The sequence below is a fragment of the Aedes albopictus genome, chromosome 2, assembly GCF_035046485.1.
Source record: "Aedes albopictus strain Foshan chromosome 2, AalbF5, whole genome shotgun sequence".
Classification (NCBI taxonomy): Eukaryota; Metazoa; Arthropoda; class Insecta; order Diptera; family Culicidae; genus Aedes; species Aedes albopictus.
Genome location: NC_085137.1, coordinates 216,580,947 through 216,598,978, shown reverse-complemented (window position 1 = coordinate 216,598,978; position 18,032 = coordinate 216,580,947). Strand labels below are relative to the sequence as shown.

At 41.9% G+C, this 18,032-nt stretch overlaps 3 protein-coding genes across 6 annotated transcripts in view; 1 reads left to right on the top strand and 2 right to left on the bottom strand.

Moving 5' to 3' along the window:
• LOC109420079 (Krueppel homolog 2) overlaps window positions 1-2,215 on the bottom strand; it is a 34,939-nt gene extending 32,724 nt beyond the window's left edge. The window contains exon 1 of one of the 4 annotated variants that reach the window (XM_062851125.1): window positions 2,093-2,215. The gene's annotated coding sequence lies outside the window, so the exon portion shown is untranslated. Of the gene's footprint in view, window positions 1-1,891; window positions 1,913-2,027 lie in introns of those variants that run through there. The other 3 variants (XM_019694388.3, XM_062851126.1, XM_029855237.2) reach the window with 3 other exon arrangements.
• A 2,986-nt stretch (window positions 2,216-5,201) lies between these two features.
• On the top strand, window positions 5,202-17,195 carry LOC109433083 (protein-lysine N-methyltransferase CG9154). Its single transcript, XM_019709474.3, has 3 exons — window positions 5,202-5,643; window positions 5,718-5,871; window positions 16,783-17,195. The coding sequence occupies exons 1-3, from the start codon at window positions 5,482-5,484 to the stop codon at window positions 17,145-17,147; spliced, it is 681 nt and encodes a 226-aa protein (XP_019565019.3). The 5' UTR covers window positions 5,202-5,481; the 3' UTR covers window positions 17,148-17,195.
• On the bottom strand, window positions 17,123-17,892 carry LOC109433084 (prefoldin subunit 1). The gene is made up of 2 exons (XM_019709475.3): window positions 17,697-17,892; window positions 17,123-17,635 (listed from the first exon to the last, which is right to left on the bottom strand). The coding sequence occupies exons 1-2, from the start codon at window positions 17,715-17,717 to the stop codon at window positions 17,261-17,263; spliced, it is 396 nt and encodes a 131-aa protein (XP_019565020.2). The 5' UTR covers window positions 17,718-17,892; the 3' UTR covers window positions 17,123-17,260.
• Window positions 17,893-18,032: the final 140 nt, after the last annotated feature.

The window sequence follows — 18,032 nt, the reverse complement described above, 5'->3', positions numbered from 1 at the left end:
AGAATTTCTTAAAGTATTTTTGAATATTTACGAAACAGTACCTGATACAAAATTTCGAGAAGAATTTTTAAAGCCAGCATGTAATTCTTGAAAGAATATTACCTGAAAAACCTGAGAAAATCTCCCTTAAAATGAGTAACCTGGTAAAATCCTAGAAGTTAAAAATTTCCAAGATATACTTGCTTGAGTCTTTTCAAGATTGTTTTTTTTTTCAGCAAGTTTGTGAAATTTCTGCAGGGTTTACCTGGATTTTCAAGGAATTTCTCTCAGAATTCCTGTAGTAATTTATCCACGAATGCCTGCAGACATACCCCAGAATTTTTCGCCAAAGTTTTCACTAACAATGCAATCTTGCAATGATTTATATGCCTATTTCATAAGTTTCCCCCAGGATTCCCCTCCAATTTTTTCCTGAAATAATCTAGGGATTTATCTAGAAATCTCTTTAGAAATTATATAGCAAGTGACTTTTGAAATTCTACCGGTAATGCGAGCAGATTATTATCGGAAATCCTCTTAGGGCTTCTGATAAATGGAATTCCGGGAAACAAATTTGATTTTTTTTATAAATTTGTTATTTTTGAAAGTTGAATAAAGATACACAACATCAAACCCGCAAAGGCCATATTGGAGGAATTGCTGCACAACTTCTTCAAAGACATATCAGGCCAAACATTTCAATAGGTCCTATCTGTATTTGAGAGGCTCTCTTCGTTCACTTTCTCTTTCAATTTTTGCAATGTAATGGTACACTTTTAAACTACTTTTGCAGTACGAATCAGAAGACGATTGTTTTGACCATCGTTCTATGCAAGGAGACAATCATATTTCAAATAAACAGCTAAGATAATAACGAAATAGAGGGAAACCAAAGAGAACCTCTCTTCTGCAGATAGGACCTTTAGATATGTTTGGCCTGATATTACAAATTTGATGTTATGGCATGGGCAGTAAAGAGGCTTTCAATTACAAATTCTATCTGAAGGTAACTAATGGACTAATGCTTTATTTTATCATATGAATTGATATTTTTGGTTGATGTATACATTTTTAACAATTGCTATTGCTTAAACATTAACAAAGTCTACCAACTACTCCTCGCTAATTGAAAGAAGTTTTAAGATTACTACACCTTGACATTTATCAAGAAGCAAACGCAAACTTTGAAAGCATTCTCTAAAACAATAATGAAACCTTTACAACTTTACACAAAACTATTCATCGCCCAAACCCGATTCCGTTATTAATAGGCAGACCCCGAAAGATCCCGTTTCATCAGTCTTTATGCCTTCGCCCCTGCCGCACACTGAGCCAAACATGAACCTCCATCAAAAGTTCCCCGTCATCATCATCATCACCATCATGCAACTAGATAGCTGTGTAGTTTACCTGCTCGTAGTAGGTCAGTCAAAGTACCGTGCAATATTTATGGGGAAGCCAATTATATCAATACCGTTTGAAATATTAAACAAAAAGGTTTTGCTGTTGCCACTATCCGCTAATTAAATGTCATGCCATGCTAAGAAAGTGATGTGTGTCCAATAATGTGATATTGGGGACCTATGACGAAATCTTCGGCCTACAGCAGGCGAAACGGGACATGGTCACTTGTGATAGCACTACCGTCTTGAAGAATCGATTTTGGTCACTTTCGTATCACTGTGTTGCAATAAGTAGCTTTTCTTCAGATTTATCATCCGGGAAGGAAATTAATCACTGATTAGGACGTTGTCAAAGAATATTCTGGAATAATTCTTCGCGCAGTCGATGCTTCTTTCGAGTTCGCAGCTAGCAGCTTATCTTCAACACATTGGGATTCGAAGCACATTAACTCTGCAACATTAACATTGGAATCTCTGTCCAGAAAACAGGTGAAATTTCCGCACAGAACCTGCTGCACACGGACCAAGAGAAAGCGAAAGCGCAACTACTACGCATTCACGATTCAGTTGCTGCTAACTTGGGATTCTCGAACGACGGCACGAAGGCAAAGTCATCCACTGGCTGGAGCGAAAGCCACTACTCACATCACAATGCTTCACACTCGCGCTGCTATTGCCACTAATAGTAATTCACTAGACCGATTAGTTACTTGCGTACTAGTTACTAGTTAGTAGTTAAGTGCCAATTAGGAAAACTGTAAAGACGGACGAGCAGTAAAACTTTTTTTTTGTCACTTCCAACATCACCATCCGACAGAAAAAGGAAAAAATTACGTTGACAGCTCACGGCTGAAAAGTCATCCCACACTCGCACGTGACATTTGCTGTCATCGCGAGAAAACATCGCAGAAAGAGAAGTGCGAGGGGTTGGAGCCTTTGGTCCGACAAACAATGGGCCCAGACGACAGACAATCGAGACAAATGGATCACTAAAATAACTAAAATGGCCGCTATGAAATGAACAGATAGCGCCACCGTAGCCTTGTGTGTTTGACGTAACTCGACTGCTGTCACTGTGTCACCGTCCATATACGGTGGCGCTTTTGTTTTGATGCGGTGAGTAGCGGAAAAGTAGGCTTCAATGATCCATTGGAGATATGCAAATATCCTCGAATTGCAATAATTGATGCAAATATTGAGGAAAATCAGAAAAGTTTGATTTCTCGTTTCAATATTTCAGGCCAAACATGTCTAAAGGTCCTATCTGCAGAAGAGAGGCTCTCTTTGGTTTCCCTCTCTTTCGTTAATATATCAGCTGTTTACAGTAGACGTTCGATAACTGCAACATGTTTACGTTTCACTTAGCGAACGAAAATTCGATAACTGCAACGCCTGACAGTGTCAACAAGCCGTCAATTGACGTAAAATGAACGAAAAATTCATTCGACTGTTCATTAGGACTAACATGGCGCACCATTTTGACGTTTGGCGGTGCGATAACTGCAAATTTGTTGCACTTACCGGACTTGCAGTTAAAAAGCATTGCAGTTAAACCGTTTGCACCGACCGAACGTCTACTGTAGGGTAACGGTTGAATTTTGGACCCCTAGAGGACATTAGATTAAATTTAAGTCAAAATCAAACAGATTCAGATGGTATTTTTACATAATGATGATATTAGTATGTTCGTAAAAGCCTCCACTGTCCGTTGAAAATACTCACAAGGTCATTTCTGGCTGAAAATTTTATGAAAATAACTGATTTTTGAAGCATCAGTTTTCACTGTTTTGGACACCCCAATATATTTTGGACCCTCTTCAGTATATATTGTGGACACCCGGTGTTTAAACTCGATTGAAACTATTTTGGAAGAATTTGCCGCTTGAATATGCTAGATCACATCCTAATTACTTGATTGACAAAGGCTGATTGAACGAACTTTGCGAATTTAGTGCGCTAGAATGGTAAACGTTTTTGTTTACATCTGCAAGTTTCCTCAGCACCGCAATCTCTTTTTGTAAACATGATGCGACACTCGCGCGGATGACGGGATTGGCAAAAATGAATTTCAAGGCAAATAAGGATATTTCCAGTCAGGAAATGATTGCTGCCCGTGCTGAGCAATCTTATTTAGCGAATGATTCTAAAAATTTTTGCCATCTCATCATTAAACCTGTGTAAGTTGTGATAATACGACCCAGGGGGCAAGGATGGGAAAAAATCAATAATTTATTGCGTATCCCTCACTCACATCCACGCACAATCTGATGCGAGTGTGCTTCTCTTCCAGCCAAGCAAAATCTTTCCACTCTCATTGCCCATTCTTTCTAATCGCCGAGCATCGAGCGACGCAAGCAACGACGGCCGAATGAATCGCTACCGAATCTGAGTGCCGAAGGCGAACGAACCAAGATTGAACGAATGCTTGCGTTCTGAGTCGGGTGCGAGAGCATTCATATTGGAACGTTCATTTGGCGTTCAGTGGAAGCATTCAGTACTGGGAATTGAATCAGTGAGTGCGTTTTGATTCAATCAGCTGAATGCCACTCGGTAGTTGAGAGAGCGAACGTTCTTGTCGTATACACCGATGCAAGCTGATTCATTTCGCACTCTATTTGTTTCTCTCCTGATTCGCTTCGGAGGCGTCGGTGCCGAGCCGTTCGTGTTGCGTTCGTTCCTAGTGCGCCGTGCTCTCACTCAGCATTGGGTTGTTGGCGTTCTTTTTGCTATTTTGCATCGCCGGCATTCGGGTGAGCGAATGAGTTTTCCCATGCTTGCCAGGGGGTCCAAAATATATGGGGGTCCAAATTATATTGGTTACCCTATTTGTATTATGATTTTCTCCTTGCATTGAACGATGGTCAAAATAATCGTCTTTTGATTTGTACTTCAAACATAGTTGAAAAGAGTGTATTATTACATTGCAATACAGTAGACGTTCGGTCGGTGCAAACGGTTTAACTGCAATGCTTTCTAACTGCAAGTCCGGTAAGTGCAACAAATTTGCAGTTATCGCACCGCCAAATGTCAAAATGGTGCGCCATGTTAGCCCTAATGAACAGTCGAATGAATTTTTCGTTCATTTTACGTCAATTGGATTTTTTAATTAAGAAAAATTCAATGATTTTTTATTTTTAAACGAAAGAGCACCTTTTTCTGAACCGCTATGATTTTTTTCAGATTTTCATAACTTTATTTTGGTATCTAAAATCGATTTCAAAGAGATTTTTCGAAATCACCTTTTGACAGCTGGGCAACTGCTTGACAGCTTCGCTCAGTACAAAATGCGACGAGGGGTGATTCGACAAATCGCTCCCATACAAATTTCAAATTGATTTTTAAATAGGTTCCCGGGCACCAAAATTCATAAAAATTGGATTTCGGCTCAGTTTGGCATGCAGATTCAGAATATGGAATTATCTCAACACCACTAAAGAAGCCAATTGGCGGCTTGTTGACACTGTCAGGCGTTGCAGTTATCGAATTTTCGTTCGCTAAGTGAAACGTAAACATGTTGCAGTTATCGAACGTCTACTGTATATGGCAACCCTAATCCCACCTAATGCATCTGACAGGAGCAAACATCTATCGTGTATCCACAATGGAATCCTTTGTGGATACACAAATGTTTACATTACAACATGTTGGATTCTAAAAGATGGTGTCCTCGCACCCTGGTGGTTGAGAACGGTTGAGTACGGTTAATAATTTTACTATGGAATCGGTAATTTCCACAACAAAATTTATTTCAGTGTAGTCGCTTCCAACTTTTTTTTTGCAGACTCGAGCTCGACGGCGGTCGAGCGATCGAATCGAGGTTTTTGGAGCGAGATTTTCCGCGCGAAAACATCGCAAAAGCGGAACTTCAGAAGGCCAGCATGCAGCAAGCATCCCCGGAACGAACGCGAAGATTGTGAGCAAAAAAGACGAGCCAAAAAATAAAAACAAACATCGACCCGCCGCACGCTGCTTCACAAATTTCACGCACGGGACTACGTGCTTAGCCGGTTTAGCCTGTTCAGCATAAAATTCCAAAACTAAAGAGTCACTTAGGAAATCATATCAGCATTACAACTGCAATTTTTTTTTGTAGTAAAGCATGTCATCGGAAAACAGAATAATCGACAGTGACGATGACGACTGCCGACTGCCCGCCGACACAATGCTGGTCCTACAGCAGTTTCTGCGGGAGAAAGAGTTGCGCGAAAAGGCTGAGGAAGCGGGCGAATTGGCTGGCTCTAAAGAATTCGAGGAGAATTGGGTTGGTATATCAAAAGAGTAGATGTTTTGAAACCAATGATTTGTAATATTCTAGCTTTTATTCATTAATTTCAGCAATTAAGTCAGTTCTGGTACAACGAGGACACTAAAGTGAAACTGGCTCAGGCGGTTCGTTACTTCAAGGATGCGTCTGAAGGGAAGGAGCTGCGAGTGGCGCTACTCTCGTCCCCATCACTCTATCACCACGTTAAGGAAGTCATCGAAAATGGTAAGTCCGTTTATACTATACACATTTTATAAACTTGATATTGCAATTCTGTACTAATCCATTGAGTCCAAGCTAAACGATGGCTAAACCAAATATATTAGACTAATGTTAAGTGTAACGGTAACGAACGATTACACTAGTTTACAGCATTTTTGAACTCGGTAAGCTGATGATCGTTTTTGGTGTAGAATCATGTCCTGAGTTCGAAAACGCGAAGGAAAAAAATTACAGTAGAGCGGAAATTTTTTTAACTTTCCATACAAGGTTGATGATTTGAAATCGATTTTTGTTCTATTTTTATGCAAAGTCGCTCACTTCACACATCTCATTCTCCGTAGTTAATGCTCCGATTAAGCTGATTTTTTTACTGTAACTCAACCACTTATGATATGTCAAATAAACGTTGAGAAAGAATTTTTATATTGTTTTTTCTTATTGAAAAAAAAATACATTTCTTCATAAATTTTTGGAAATTTTGCTAAAATTTAAGGAGATCGTCCCCAAAACTCGCCAATATCTTGATTTTCATAAATCTCATGCAAAACCTGCATTCAGATGATCGAATGGTATTATGTTCAGCTTTTAATTAATGGAAAAAGATTTAAAATTGGTTGAACAAAACGCAAGATATTTGAATTTTATTGAATTCCATATTTTAAAAAGTTGTAAAACTCGATATTGAGCTTAATCTCAAAAACTGTTCTACTTTAAATTTTTAAAAGCACGGTTTCGAAATCAGTGCTAAATTATGCTTCAAAAATTTTGGTCGTTGACAGAAGTTCACGACTTTCGTTTTATTTTGTAAACTAGTGTTACTTATTCTTGTAAATATGTAACGCTTTTCCAGTCCAAATTACAAGAAGGCAATTTGGCAATAGACGCGGTCGGGGAAGTACTGGAGTTTTAGTAATGAGCTGTAGATTTGTAGTAATCAGCTGAAGCCCACGCAATCTTGGTTGCTCTTTAGAGTACCCGAGAGGCAAATCTGGCCGGCATATTCTGTGGAATAGAACCACATATTAATGTATATTTAAAACAATCTATAATTTGGCTATGGGACATGCACGGTGAAGTACTAGATTAGTAGTAATGAGCTAAAAGGCAAGAAATGGAGAATGCAACATCACAGTTGTCCAAAGTTTTGCTCGAATAGCATTTTATAAACCAATTTTCAGGTTCGGTTTTAAGTATGGATTCCAATGATACTAGAGGTACTCGTTGCAAAACTCGATTTTTTCAACACTTTTCGTATTCATCCAACTCGGCAAGCCTCGTTCGTTGGATACATGTACGACTCGTGCTGAAAAAATCAACTTTTTGCAACTCGTTACATAAATAACTATATGTAATTGCTGCGTAAGCCATAACGCAATCTAGCGCTCATCACCCTTCCCTCTCAAGCAGACACAGAAGATAGCAATTTTTTGTTTAATATTTTAATAGTTTAATAGTTTATTTAATCAATTACGCGAACCTGTTACATTAAATGTTTAGGAGAGGTCAAGGAAACAATATTTTTATTAATAATTAATATTTTCATACGGAAACGTTTCCGTATGAAAACAAACCTATCCTCCTCGGTAGCGCAACAGAGAAAGGTGATCAAACGTCAGATAGCCTTATGATTTTCTGCTTATTTGAAATGTTTCATGATTTTGCGAATGAATTAATCAAAGATTGCTTTGGTGATCGCGACGTTTAATCAGTTAATCAGTTTACGCTGTTAAGTGAATCCCCCTACTATATTTCTGGAAGGCGAAAGATGTCGAATTATTTTATTTTTATTTTATATGTATTAACGAGATTTTTAGTCCTATGCTAGTTTATCTCGAGACCCACGCTTTACTTCCCTTCCGAAGGAAGAACTCACATTTTGTGAGTTTGTCGGGAGTGGGATGCGATCCCAGGACCTCGGCGTGAAAGTCACGTGCTTTAACCTCCTTACCAGGTCCGCTCCATGTCCTACACTGGGAAAAAAATCTTCATTCCTTCTATGTGTCCGGGACATGGATTCTTGCAATGGGGGTAAACAAATGTTTTCCATTAGTGCGACTCATACTTTTGATGAGGCACCATACAGCAGCGACTCATACAATTCATGCGCTAATTTGCCTGCGTAATCGGGTATTGGTTGCATATACTTTGGCACATGGATATTTGCCATTAATGTCGTTTTCGGATTTGAACCTGGGTTAGAGCTGACCCTGACTCACAATAAACGAACAAAAACGGATCCAGATCCGACCCGAGTCGAGTCAACATGTAAACATTATGAAAAAGAATGAAACTGTCAGTTGCGCATTTTCATTAAATTAATCTTCTCTGCGCACAATTGAATGCTGAAACGCTATGTGGTGCATCAATTTAATAATGCAATGCCATCAATGAAAGTTTTCAACCTTCTATTTGCTCAAAAAGATAGCAATTTTGATTTTCACGATTTGTTTTGTTGGTTTGTTTACATTTAATTTGACAGATGGATCCCGCTCGGGTTGGATCGGAAAAAATCGGCAGAGCGAACCTCGCTCTGTTTGGGTCGGATCTGGAGCGGATCCCGATCCGACTCGATTGAATAACCGAACGTTTTGACAGCAGTTAGGGCGGATCCAGAGCGAAACTAGGTTCGCTCTAGGAATAAACGAAAACGACATAAGTGTGAGGCAATTTTCCTGAGTGTAGTATAAACTCTACTAGTATAAACTCTATAGGGCACTGCACTGTTTTGATTTTGTATGGGATTTTGACGTTTCGTGGCCTTGTTGTTTACAAAGTTTCTGTAAGAGTGAAAGAGAAGGAAAGCATTTCATGCAGTGCCCTATAGTATAATATAGTAAACACCGCCTCAGATTTAGCTGATGAAATCTTCACGAGGCCAGAGTGGAAAATGCAATTAAATCTTTTAAGCCTTTCAAATCTGCAGGAGTTGATGGTATATTTCCAGCACTGATTCAAAACGGAAGAGCGGTGTTGATACTTACCTCACCTTACCGGTCAGGCTAAGGCCGGGGTGGCCTCTGCTGTACATAGTAGCCGCCTCCATTCCACTCGGTCCATGGCTGTTTGCCTCCAGTTCCGCACTCTGCGTAGGATCCGCAGATCGTCCTCCACTTGGTCGACCCACCTAGCTCGCTGCGCTCCACGTCTTCTTGTACCGGTCGGATGACTCTCGAGAACCATTTTAGTCGGGTTGCTATCCGACATCCTGATGACGTGACCCGCCCACCGTAGCCTCCCGATTTTCGCGGTATGGACGATGGTTGGTTCTCTTAGCAGCTGATGCAGCTCGTGGTTCATTCGCCTTCTCCAAGTCCCGTCTTCCATCTGCACTCCGCCGTAGATGGTACGCAACACCTTCCGAAAACTCCAAGGGCGCGTTGGTCCTCTGCACGTAGGGTCCATGTTTCGTGCCCATAGAGGACGACCGGTCTAATCAACGTTTTGTAGATGGTTAACTTCGTGTTACGGCGAACTTTATTCGATCGTAGAGTTCTGCGGAGTCCAAAGTAGGCACGATTTCCTGCCACAATGCGCCTCTGAATTTCTCTGCTGGTGTCGTTGTCGTCGGTCACTAGTGAGCCCAAGTACACGAATTCTTCAACCGCCTTGATTTCATCACCGTCGATATGAATTCGGGGTGGCGGGCGCGGTGATTCCTCCCTGGAGCCCTTTGTCATCATGTACTTTGTCTTCGACACATTAATGACTAATCCGATTCGCTTGGCTTCACTCTTTAGTCGGATGTACGTTTCCGCCATCGTCTCAAATTTACGAGCAATAATATCAATATCATCGGCGAAACCAAGCAACTGAACGGACTTCGTGAAAATCGTCCCACTCGTGTTTATCCCCGCTCTTCATATTACACCCTCCAAAGCAATGTTGAACAGCAAGCACGAATGACCATCACCTTGCCGTAACCCTCTGCGAGATTCGAAGGGACTCGAGAGTGTCCCTGATACTCGAACTACGCACATCACTCGATCCATCGTCGCCTTGATCAACCGTATCAGTTTATCCGGGAATCCGTATTCGTGCATAATCTGCCATAGCTGTTCTCGATCGATTGTATCATACGCCGATTTGAAATCGATGAACAAGTGATGTGTGGGCACGTTGTATTCGCGGCATTTCTGCAACACCTGGCGGATGGCGAACATCTGGTCCGTTGTAGCGCGTTCACCCATAAATCCAGCCTGATATTGCCCCACGAACTCTCTTGCAATTGGTGATAGACGGCGGCATAAAATTTGAGAGAGTATCTTGTAGGCAGCGCTCAGTAGTGTGATCGCGCGATAGTTCCCGCAATCCAACTTGTCGCCCTTTTTGTAGATGGGACACACGATACCTTCCATCCATTCCTCCGGTAATACTTCCTCCTCCCAAATCTTGGTAATGACCCAGTGTAGTGCTCTCACCAGTGCTTCTCCACCGTATTTTAGAAGCTCGCTTGGTAGTTGATCTGCTCCAGCGGCTTTGTTGTTTTTCAACCGGCCAACCTCCTCCTCAATCTCTTGAAGGTCAGGGGCCGGAAGTCTTTCGTCCTGTGCATATACTCCAAGATCTGTTACCACGCCACCTTCGGTACTTGCAACGTCGCCATTGAGGTGCTCATCGTAATGCTGCCGCCACCTCTCGACCACCTCACGCTCGCTCGTGAGAATATTCCCGTGATTATCTCGGCACATGTCGGCTTGTGGCACAAAGCCTCTGCGCGAGCGGTTCAGCTTCTCGTAGAACTTTCGTGTGTCCTTAGCGCGGTACAGCTCTTCCATCGCTTCGCGATCTCGTTCTTCCTGCTGGCGCTTCTTCATCCGGAAGACTGAGTTTTGCCTGTTCCGCGCCTGTTTGTAACGTGCCTCATTCGCTCTCGTACGGTGTTGCAGCATTCTCGCCCATGCTGCATTCTTCTCGTTTTTCAACTGTTCACATTCGCCGTCGTACCAGTCGTTTCTGTGATTCGGAGTTGCGAAGCCTAGTGCTGTAGCCGAGGTACTACCTATGGCGGATCGGATGTCCCTCCAGCCATCTTCAAGTGTAGCTGCGCCAAGCTGCTCTTCCGTTGGTAGGGCCACTGCTAACTGCTGCGCGTAGTCTTGAGCCACTTCTACGTTACGAAGTTGCTCGATGTTGAGCCGCGGCGTTCGACTTCGACGCGTGGTGATAACTGTCGAAAGTTTTGAGCGCATGCATACAGCGACTAAGTAGTGATCCGAATCTATATTCGCACTGCGTTATGTGCGGACGTTGGTTATATCTGAGAAGAATTTACCTTCGATTAGAACGTGGTCGATTTGGTTTTCTGTTTGATGGTCGGGTGATCTCCAGGTGGCTTTGTGGATATCTTTGCGGGGGAAGAAGGTGCTTCGGACTACCATACCACGGGAGGCTGCAAAGTTTACGCATCGCTGGCCGTTATCATTCGATACGGCGTGCAGGCTGTTTCGCCCGATTACCGGTCTGTACATTTCCTCCCTTCCTACCTGCGCGTTCATGTCGCCGACAACGATTTTCACGTCACGCGGCGAGCAGCCATCCTATGTTTGCTATAACTGCGCGTTGAACGCTTCTTTCTCGTCATAGGGTCTCCCTTCGTGTGGGCAGTGGACGTTGATGATGCTGTAGTTGAAGAAACGGCCCTTAACTCTCAACATGCACATCCTTGCGTTGATCGGCTGCCACCCGATCACACGTTGTCGCATCTTGCCCAACACTATAAAACCTGTTCCCAGTTCATTGGTGGTGCCACAGCTTTGGTAGAAGGTAGCCGCTCGATGCCCGCTTTTCCACACTTTCTGTCCAGTCCAACAAAGTTCCTGCAACGCCACGATGTCGAAGTTGCGGGGATGTAGTTCGTCGTAGATTATCCTGTCACATCCTGCGAAACCTAGTATCGTAGATTGTATCGAGTCGTATTTTCTCCTGGGTGGCTTATTGGGCCTACGCCAACACTCCTGTCTCGCCGGAGGGCCATCGTGCCAGTTCTGTTTAACGTCCCAACCAACACTGGGACGACCACGCTGATGGGGCTACCACCTTGGATCTAGCTGGGCGTGGTGCAGCGTTTCTTACTCAGCCGCTGGATGCCAGAACAGACGCTGTTTGAGCCGCACCTCCTTGGTGAACAGACACTCGGATCGTACCTCCTCAATCTAGCTGAAGTCAGAAGGACAACAGTTCCCAGGCTGCACTACCAGCTAAGCACACAACTCTTAGGGAAGATTCAAATATTACGTCCATCATTTTTTGGGATTTTTAGACCCCCCCTCCCCCCTCTGTCACGCTGTTTTCCTATACCTAATACACGTACTGTCACACTTCTCTAGACCCCCTCCCTCCCCCAAATGTTGAACGTAATTTTTGAACGTTCCCTTAGCTGGCGGTCTTTGTCATCGCTTGACCCGTGGAAGCATGAGATAAGAACTTGTGCACGGAACTACAAATCAACCCAAATTTAAGTTGTTTTGACGCAATCCCGGTCTTCCGTGGAATAACTCAAATTTGCGTCAAACAGCGAAAGTGGTGAGTGAGTAGTTCTCGTTTGAGAGCGGCAAAAAAATTAACCCACTGGTAAGTTATTTTCACCCAACGGAGGCCTCAAATGACGCAAATTTGGGTTAACTCAAGAAAACCCAAATTTGGCTTCTTCCACGGAAGAGCAGCGGATGCGTCGGTGCTTCTCTCTTTGTTTTTGACAACATTGCGGTGGGGCGAGGGAGAAAACAACCCAACTTTGAGTTAAAACTAAAAGCAGTTTAGCCAAATTTGAGTTTTTAAAACTTATTCTTTGGGTTTTAATATTTTTCCGTGTGAGGACGAGAGCTATATTGGACGCTCTCCTTATCGACTCACCGTTTTGCAGCCCAGAGCGGTGTTGATTCCATTACTAATTAGATGTTCAAGGCTAGTTTGAGATTGAACTACGTTCCATCAAAATGAAGGCTTGTAAGAGTTATTTTTATACCAAAAAAGTGGAAGCAAGTGACGCATCCGAGAGCATATAGGCCAACTAGTCTTTCTTCAGTTTTGTTGAAGACTATGAAAAAGGATTTGAAGGATTTTATCAATTATTCTTACATAAAAGAGCATCCCCTATCAGACTTCCAGTTTGCTTATCAATCTGGTAAGTCAACGGTTACGGCACTTCATTCGCTAGTAACAAAGGTGGAAAAAACGTTTTCAGACCTAGAAGGAGCATTTGATAATGCCTCCTATTCATCTATGAAGTGTGCTATATGGAGAACAAAAACTTCGACCAATGTATCATACATTGGTTTTATACTGTGCTTGCCAAAAGAGAAATCACCTACGAGCTGGGAAGTTCTTCTATAACAGTAAGGGCAACGAAAGGTTGCCCTCAAGGAGGATTCCTCTCACCACTAATGTGGTCCTTAGGTGTAGACGATCTTCTAAAAAGCTTGACGGAAAGAGGTTTTGAAGTTGTGGGCTTTGCAGACGATATGGTCATTATAGTGAGAGGAAAGTATGACAAAACTGTTTCGGAGAGAATGCAAAGGGCCCTAAACTGTAGGTACATATTGATGGTGTATTAAGGAAGCCTTAGCATCAACCCGTCAAAAGTCGTAATTGCCCCTATCACTAGGAGATGGGTTCCTAGTGATCGAGTCAAATACTTAGGTTTGATTCTGGATGCCAAACTGAACTGAACTGGATGAAAACTGAACTGGAATGCTCAAACCGTGATCGATAAGGCAACAAGTGCGTTTTGGTTATGCTCCAAAACTATTGTCAGAAAGTGGGGCCTAAAACCAAAAATGATAATGTGAATTTATACTGCCATAATCCGCCCAAAAGTGATGTATGCTTCGTTTGTCTGGTAGTCAAAAACAAAAGAGGCTATCACACAATTGATGTCAGAGGCGACGCGTGGTCTAATAAGGGTCTTGTTTGACATTGGGAATAAACTGTCCATGATCGCATAACTGTCCCATATGAATAGGAAACCCAGCAAATATGAGACTGATATGCGATCATAGGCAGTAAATTAAAAATTTGTATTCGACACACTGGTGGTGAAAAACGGGCATTGATTGAGTATTGAGAATTACAAATATGTACATATTCCAAAACTGAAAGTGGTGCACGTTTCTTATGAATAATTAAGAAATCTCAGATTGCGAAAATTCAACGTCTTTCGTCCATTGCTATTACAGGAGCGATGCGCAGCACTCCATCAAAAGCTTTAGATGCGATTCTCAATCTGCTACATTTGCACGAGTACGTGCAATTAGAAGCAGAAAAGGTTGTGCTGATATTTAAACGAGTTCAAAAGTTTATGCTAGGTGATCTTGTTGGTCACCTGAGCATTTCACATTACTTCCAAAATAGGCTAGTAATAGAAATGATTAAAGGCTGGATGAAATCGGTGGAAAACCATGATATTCCCTTTTGGACGAAAAAACTCGCGCAGATTGGGAAGTCGGAGGTCCCACTGTTCGTCAATCAATCAGATGGCTAAAAAGTTGAAATAAAAACGGGATCAGGAATATACGGCCCTAGAATAAAAAGTTCAGTTGCGATGAGACACTATTCTACGGTGTTTCAAGCAGAGGTTCTTGCTATTTTGAAATGCGCAAATATCTGCCTTGAGAGAAAATACCTACATATTATGAATGTATTCACCTCGTGGAAAGTCGCCTCTTTCTCAATACTTTGCGACTGTTGCTTTATTTGGCTAACTTTTAGATAAAACTACAAGGTAAAAGTCCTCCATGCCAAGGGGTTGGTCATTCAGCACACTTCATTTGTGCCGTGATTTTTGAGCGTGTGCCAATATGTGCCTAAACTGTGCCGGTTGTTTTTCAGTGTATGCCGAAGTGTGCCGAACGTGCCGGAGGTGTGCCGAATGTGCCCAGTGGAATATTTTCTTAGAATGTTTTTGCGCTAATTATAATCCTGTCTATTTTTGGCGAATGTTATTGGTCTAGTCGGTGTTTACCGACAAAATTCCACCCAGAACACTTGTCTAGAATCTGTATGAAGGGATTTTTTGCAATCGTAAGTATAATGACAGTTTGATTCCATACCGCAAAGTTGGATTTCTATGTTGTGCCCAGCCACTTGTCATCCAAATACTACCCCACAGTAAAAAAGCGAGCCAACATCTCTGACCCCCATTGTGCGTTGAACCCCATTTTGACAGCAAAATTTGTAAACAATAAACTTTTCTGGACCAACACTTGAAAAGCGCGTAATATTTTCCACAACAAAAAAGGAAATTTTCGAAAATACTAGAAGAATTATGAAAAAATCTAATTCTCTTAGCTGAAATATGTTACAATAAATAAAAACGTGTTCAAATTAGGCCGCAATTGGGGATATAAAGAACTTTTTTTGTTAAAGAACAAATATCACTCGTAAACTACGCCTAAATCAAATGTTTGACCTGAAACAGATGATGACTTCAAAAACATGGCCGCATCGCAGCTGGTTGGTTGTGCCCATGTGTGCCGGCATGTGTGCCGAGATGTGCCGGCATGTGTGCCGGGCACAATGTGCCGAGTGACCAACCCCTTGCTCCATGCACTGTTTTTGATAGCATGCTTCTGAGCTGAGAAAATAGTAGGGTGGGGCGGGGCAAGATGGGTCACCTAAGGATGGATCACCATAACTTTGTAAATACAAATCGTATTGGTTTGTATTCGTCCGCTACTCTTTAATACACTAGTTAGCTATGCTAAAAGTCGATAAAAAGTTCATTAAATGCAAAATATGATGTTAAACAAGCAGTTTTAAAAAGTGACCGATTTTGCGCCGTGAAAAAAGTGCGGGGTAAGATGGGTCACCTTTTAAGTAATTCACATTTTCTCAACGAAAAACGTCAAAATATAAGATTTGTTCCGCATTTACATATGCTTCATATCCATTTTGAGTAAACAAGAGCTACTAGTAAACATTTTATAAATTTATTTGGAATATAAAAAACTTTACGATTTGAGTGTTCCTAAGGCGACTTGAAAATCGATGTTTTCACTAAAAAATTATCATAATTTTATGTTATAATTTTGAGCGTTCATTCCGCTTGATTGAAGTCATTTATGGGATAGTCTTATAATAAAAAATAAATAACTTTTGAATGCTCCAAAAATACGTTCAAAATTGAAGGTGACCCATCTTGCCCCGCGGCCGTTTATATGGAGATTATATCGAATGTATCGCATAAGAAAAATGGCTAAAAACCATTTTATTTTTTATTTCCAATGAAAGTGAATATTTTTTCAATCAATGCCTCAAACTTTTGTATATTCATGCTGGTCATCTAACAGAATTATTAACATAATCAAAACATGAGCAATGCGCCCGAAAATGGCACTGACCCATCTTGCCCCGCGACCCATCTTGCCCCGCCCCACCCTAAGTGAGTGTTTCCATCCCTGGGGAGCCTAATAAATATGTTAGATAGATGCTGTGAAGTTGGAAAGACAAAACGGCTTTTTCAATCCGTTTCAGTTTCTAGCGAAGGCTATAAATTCGTGTTGTATATGCAAAGGGAAAGTATACAAAGTAGGAGAAATGGGATGGGCCTGGGATTGAACCCAGACAGAATCAGAACCGGTAGCCATTTAGAGGCGATTTCTTCACCTCGGCTTAAGCGTTAAAACAGGTTTAACTATATGGGTGTGTCTGGCTTACCGTTTAAGCCGAGGTGAAGAAATCGGCCCTTAGACCACCAAGCCCGTCTGAAGATTATTTCCATTTACGGGTTTAGTGAAAATATATACATATTTATTTTTTAATTTTAAAGAAGTTAAATTTTGTGAACTGCAATGTAATGTTAAAATATCCAAATTCCTCCACAGTTACATGTGGTTACATATACTTGCGGGCCAATTGGTTTATTTATTGTACATATTTACATAAATGTTCTACCAAAATGCTTTCACTTTTCACCAGTGACCCTATTCGAGTTCGATCAACGATTCGCTTCGATTGGAGAGGACTTCAAACATTTCGATTATAACCGCGCAACCGAAGATGGCTACCTAGAAGAGTTTCGGGAATCGTTCGATCTCATAATTGCCGATCCTCCGTTCCTGTCGGAAGAATGCATCGAAAAAATGGGCACCGTAGTTCGAAGGATTGCCAAACCGGATTGCAGGACGGTACTTTGTTCGGGACGCGCCGTGCAAGAGTGGGCTAAGAAGTTCCTAGGGTTAGATATGTGTAAATTTGAGCCACAGCACGAGAGGAATTTGGGAAATGAGTTTGCCTCGTACGCCAATTTCGACCTGGATAGTGTGTTAGCAGAAAAGGTGTAGCTTTATTACCCGGCAGAAAATGTTACAAAAATGAAGCTTTCTGTTCGACCTATTGCTAGTCCTCATTCATCCGAAATGCATCCATTATCGTCTAAATTCTAAACGTTCTAAGATTATTCCTTCTTCGCATCGCTTCCGTTCTCCTTCGCCGTGGATTCCGTTCGCTTCTGTTGGACCAACTCCCGGAGACTGTCCTCCTGCTCTTTGAGATTTTTCAGCAAGAACTCTTTGTTCTTTTCGCACTGACCGATCATCTCCTCGAAGTTGTTCTGTTTGATCTTCATCTCATCCGTCAGCGAGGGAACATCCGACAGGACGAACATTCGCCCCACCGAGGCGTACACTTTGGTGTCGGCATTCAGCTGGGAAATTTCCTTATTGGTCAGTTCCACCCGCTGTTTGGACACCTTCAAACTGTCCGTCTTCATGTCCAGCAGGCGGATTTTCTTCGTGGATTCGATTTTGTTCATTTGCATCTCAGAGAAGGCCTAAAATGGGAAGAAAGGGTTAGTCGGCTGCATCAACACTTGTGGCAGACAATATTTATACCTTTTTCAATTCCAAATCCATGGTGTTTATTGTGTGTTTCTCGTGGTTTTGAATAAAATTTGCAAAATATCCGATTTTTGAAATAGTTATCGCCTTCTATCCGTGCATGTGTTCGAAAATCAGGGAAAAAATCTGCACTTTTCGCTAGAAATCAACCGGAGAAGAAACAAATTCAGAACTGTCAAATCGGCAAACGCGAGCATGACAGCAACTTAACGAGGGGCTCGAAAATGGCAAAAAAAATGCTACTGCGGCACGCAGCCGAATGAAAAAATCACGTGTGTGGGCTAACATCGACCGCTGTGCAGCGTGCATCAATGACGATGATTCATCATT

Coding starts and splice junctions, on each gene's coding strand:
- LOC109433084 (XM_019709475.3), bottom strand. CDS start 17,717: ATGGATTTGGAATTGAAAAAG. Junction 17,636..17,696: donor TGGATTTGGAATTGAAAAAG/GTATAAATATTG, acceptor TTCCCATTTTAG/GCCTTCTCTGAGATGCAAAT.
- LOC109433083 (XM_019709474.3), top strand. CDS start 5,482: ATGTCATCGGAAAACAGAATAATCGACAGTGACGATGACGACTGCCGA. Junction 5,644..5,717: donor AAGAATTCGAGGAGAATTGG/GTTGGTATATCA, acceptor CATTAATTTCAG/CAATTAAGTCAGTTCTGGTA. Junction 5,872..16,782: donor TAAGGAAGTCATCGAAAATG/GTAAGTCCGTTT, acceptor ACTTTTCACCAG/TGACCCTATTCGAGTTCGAT.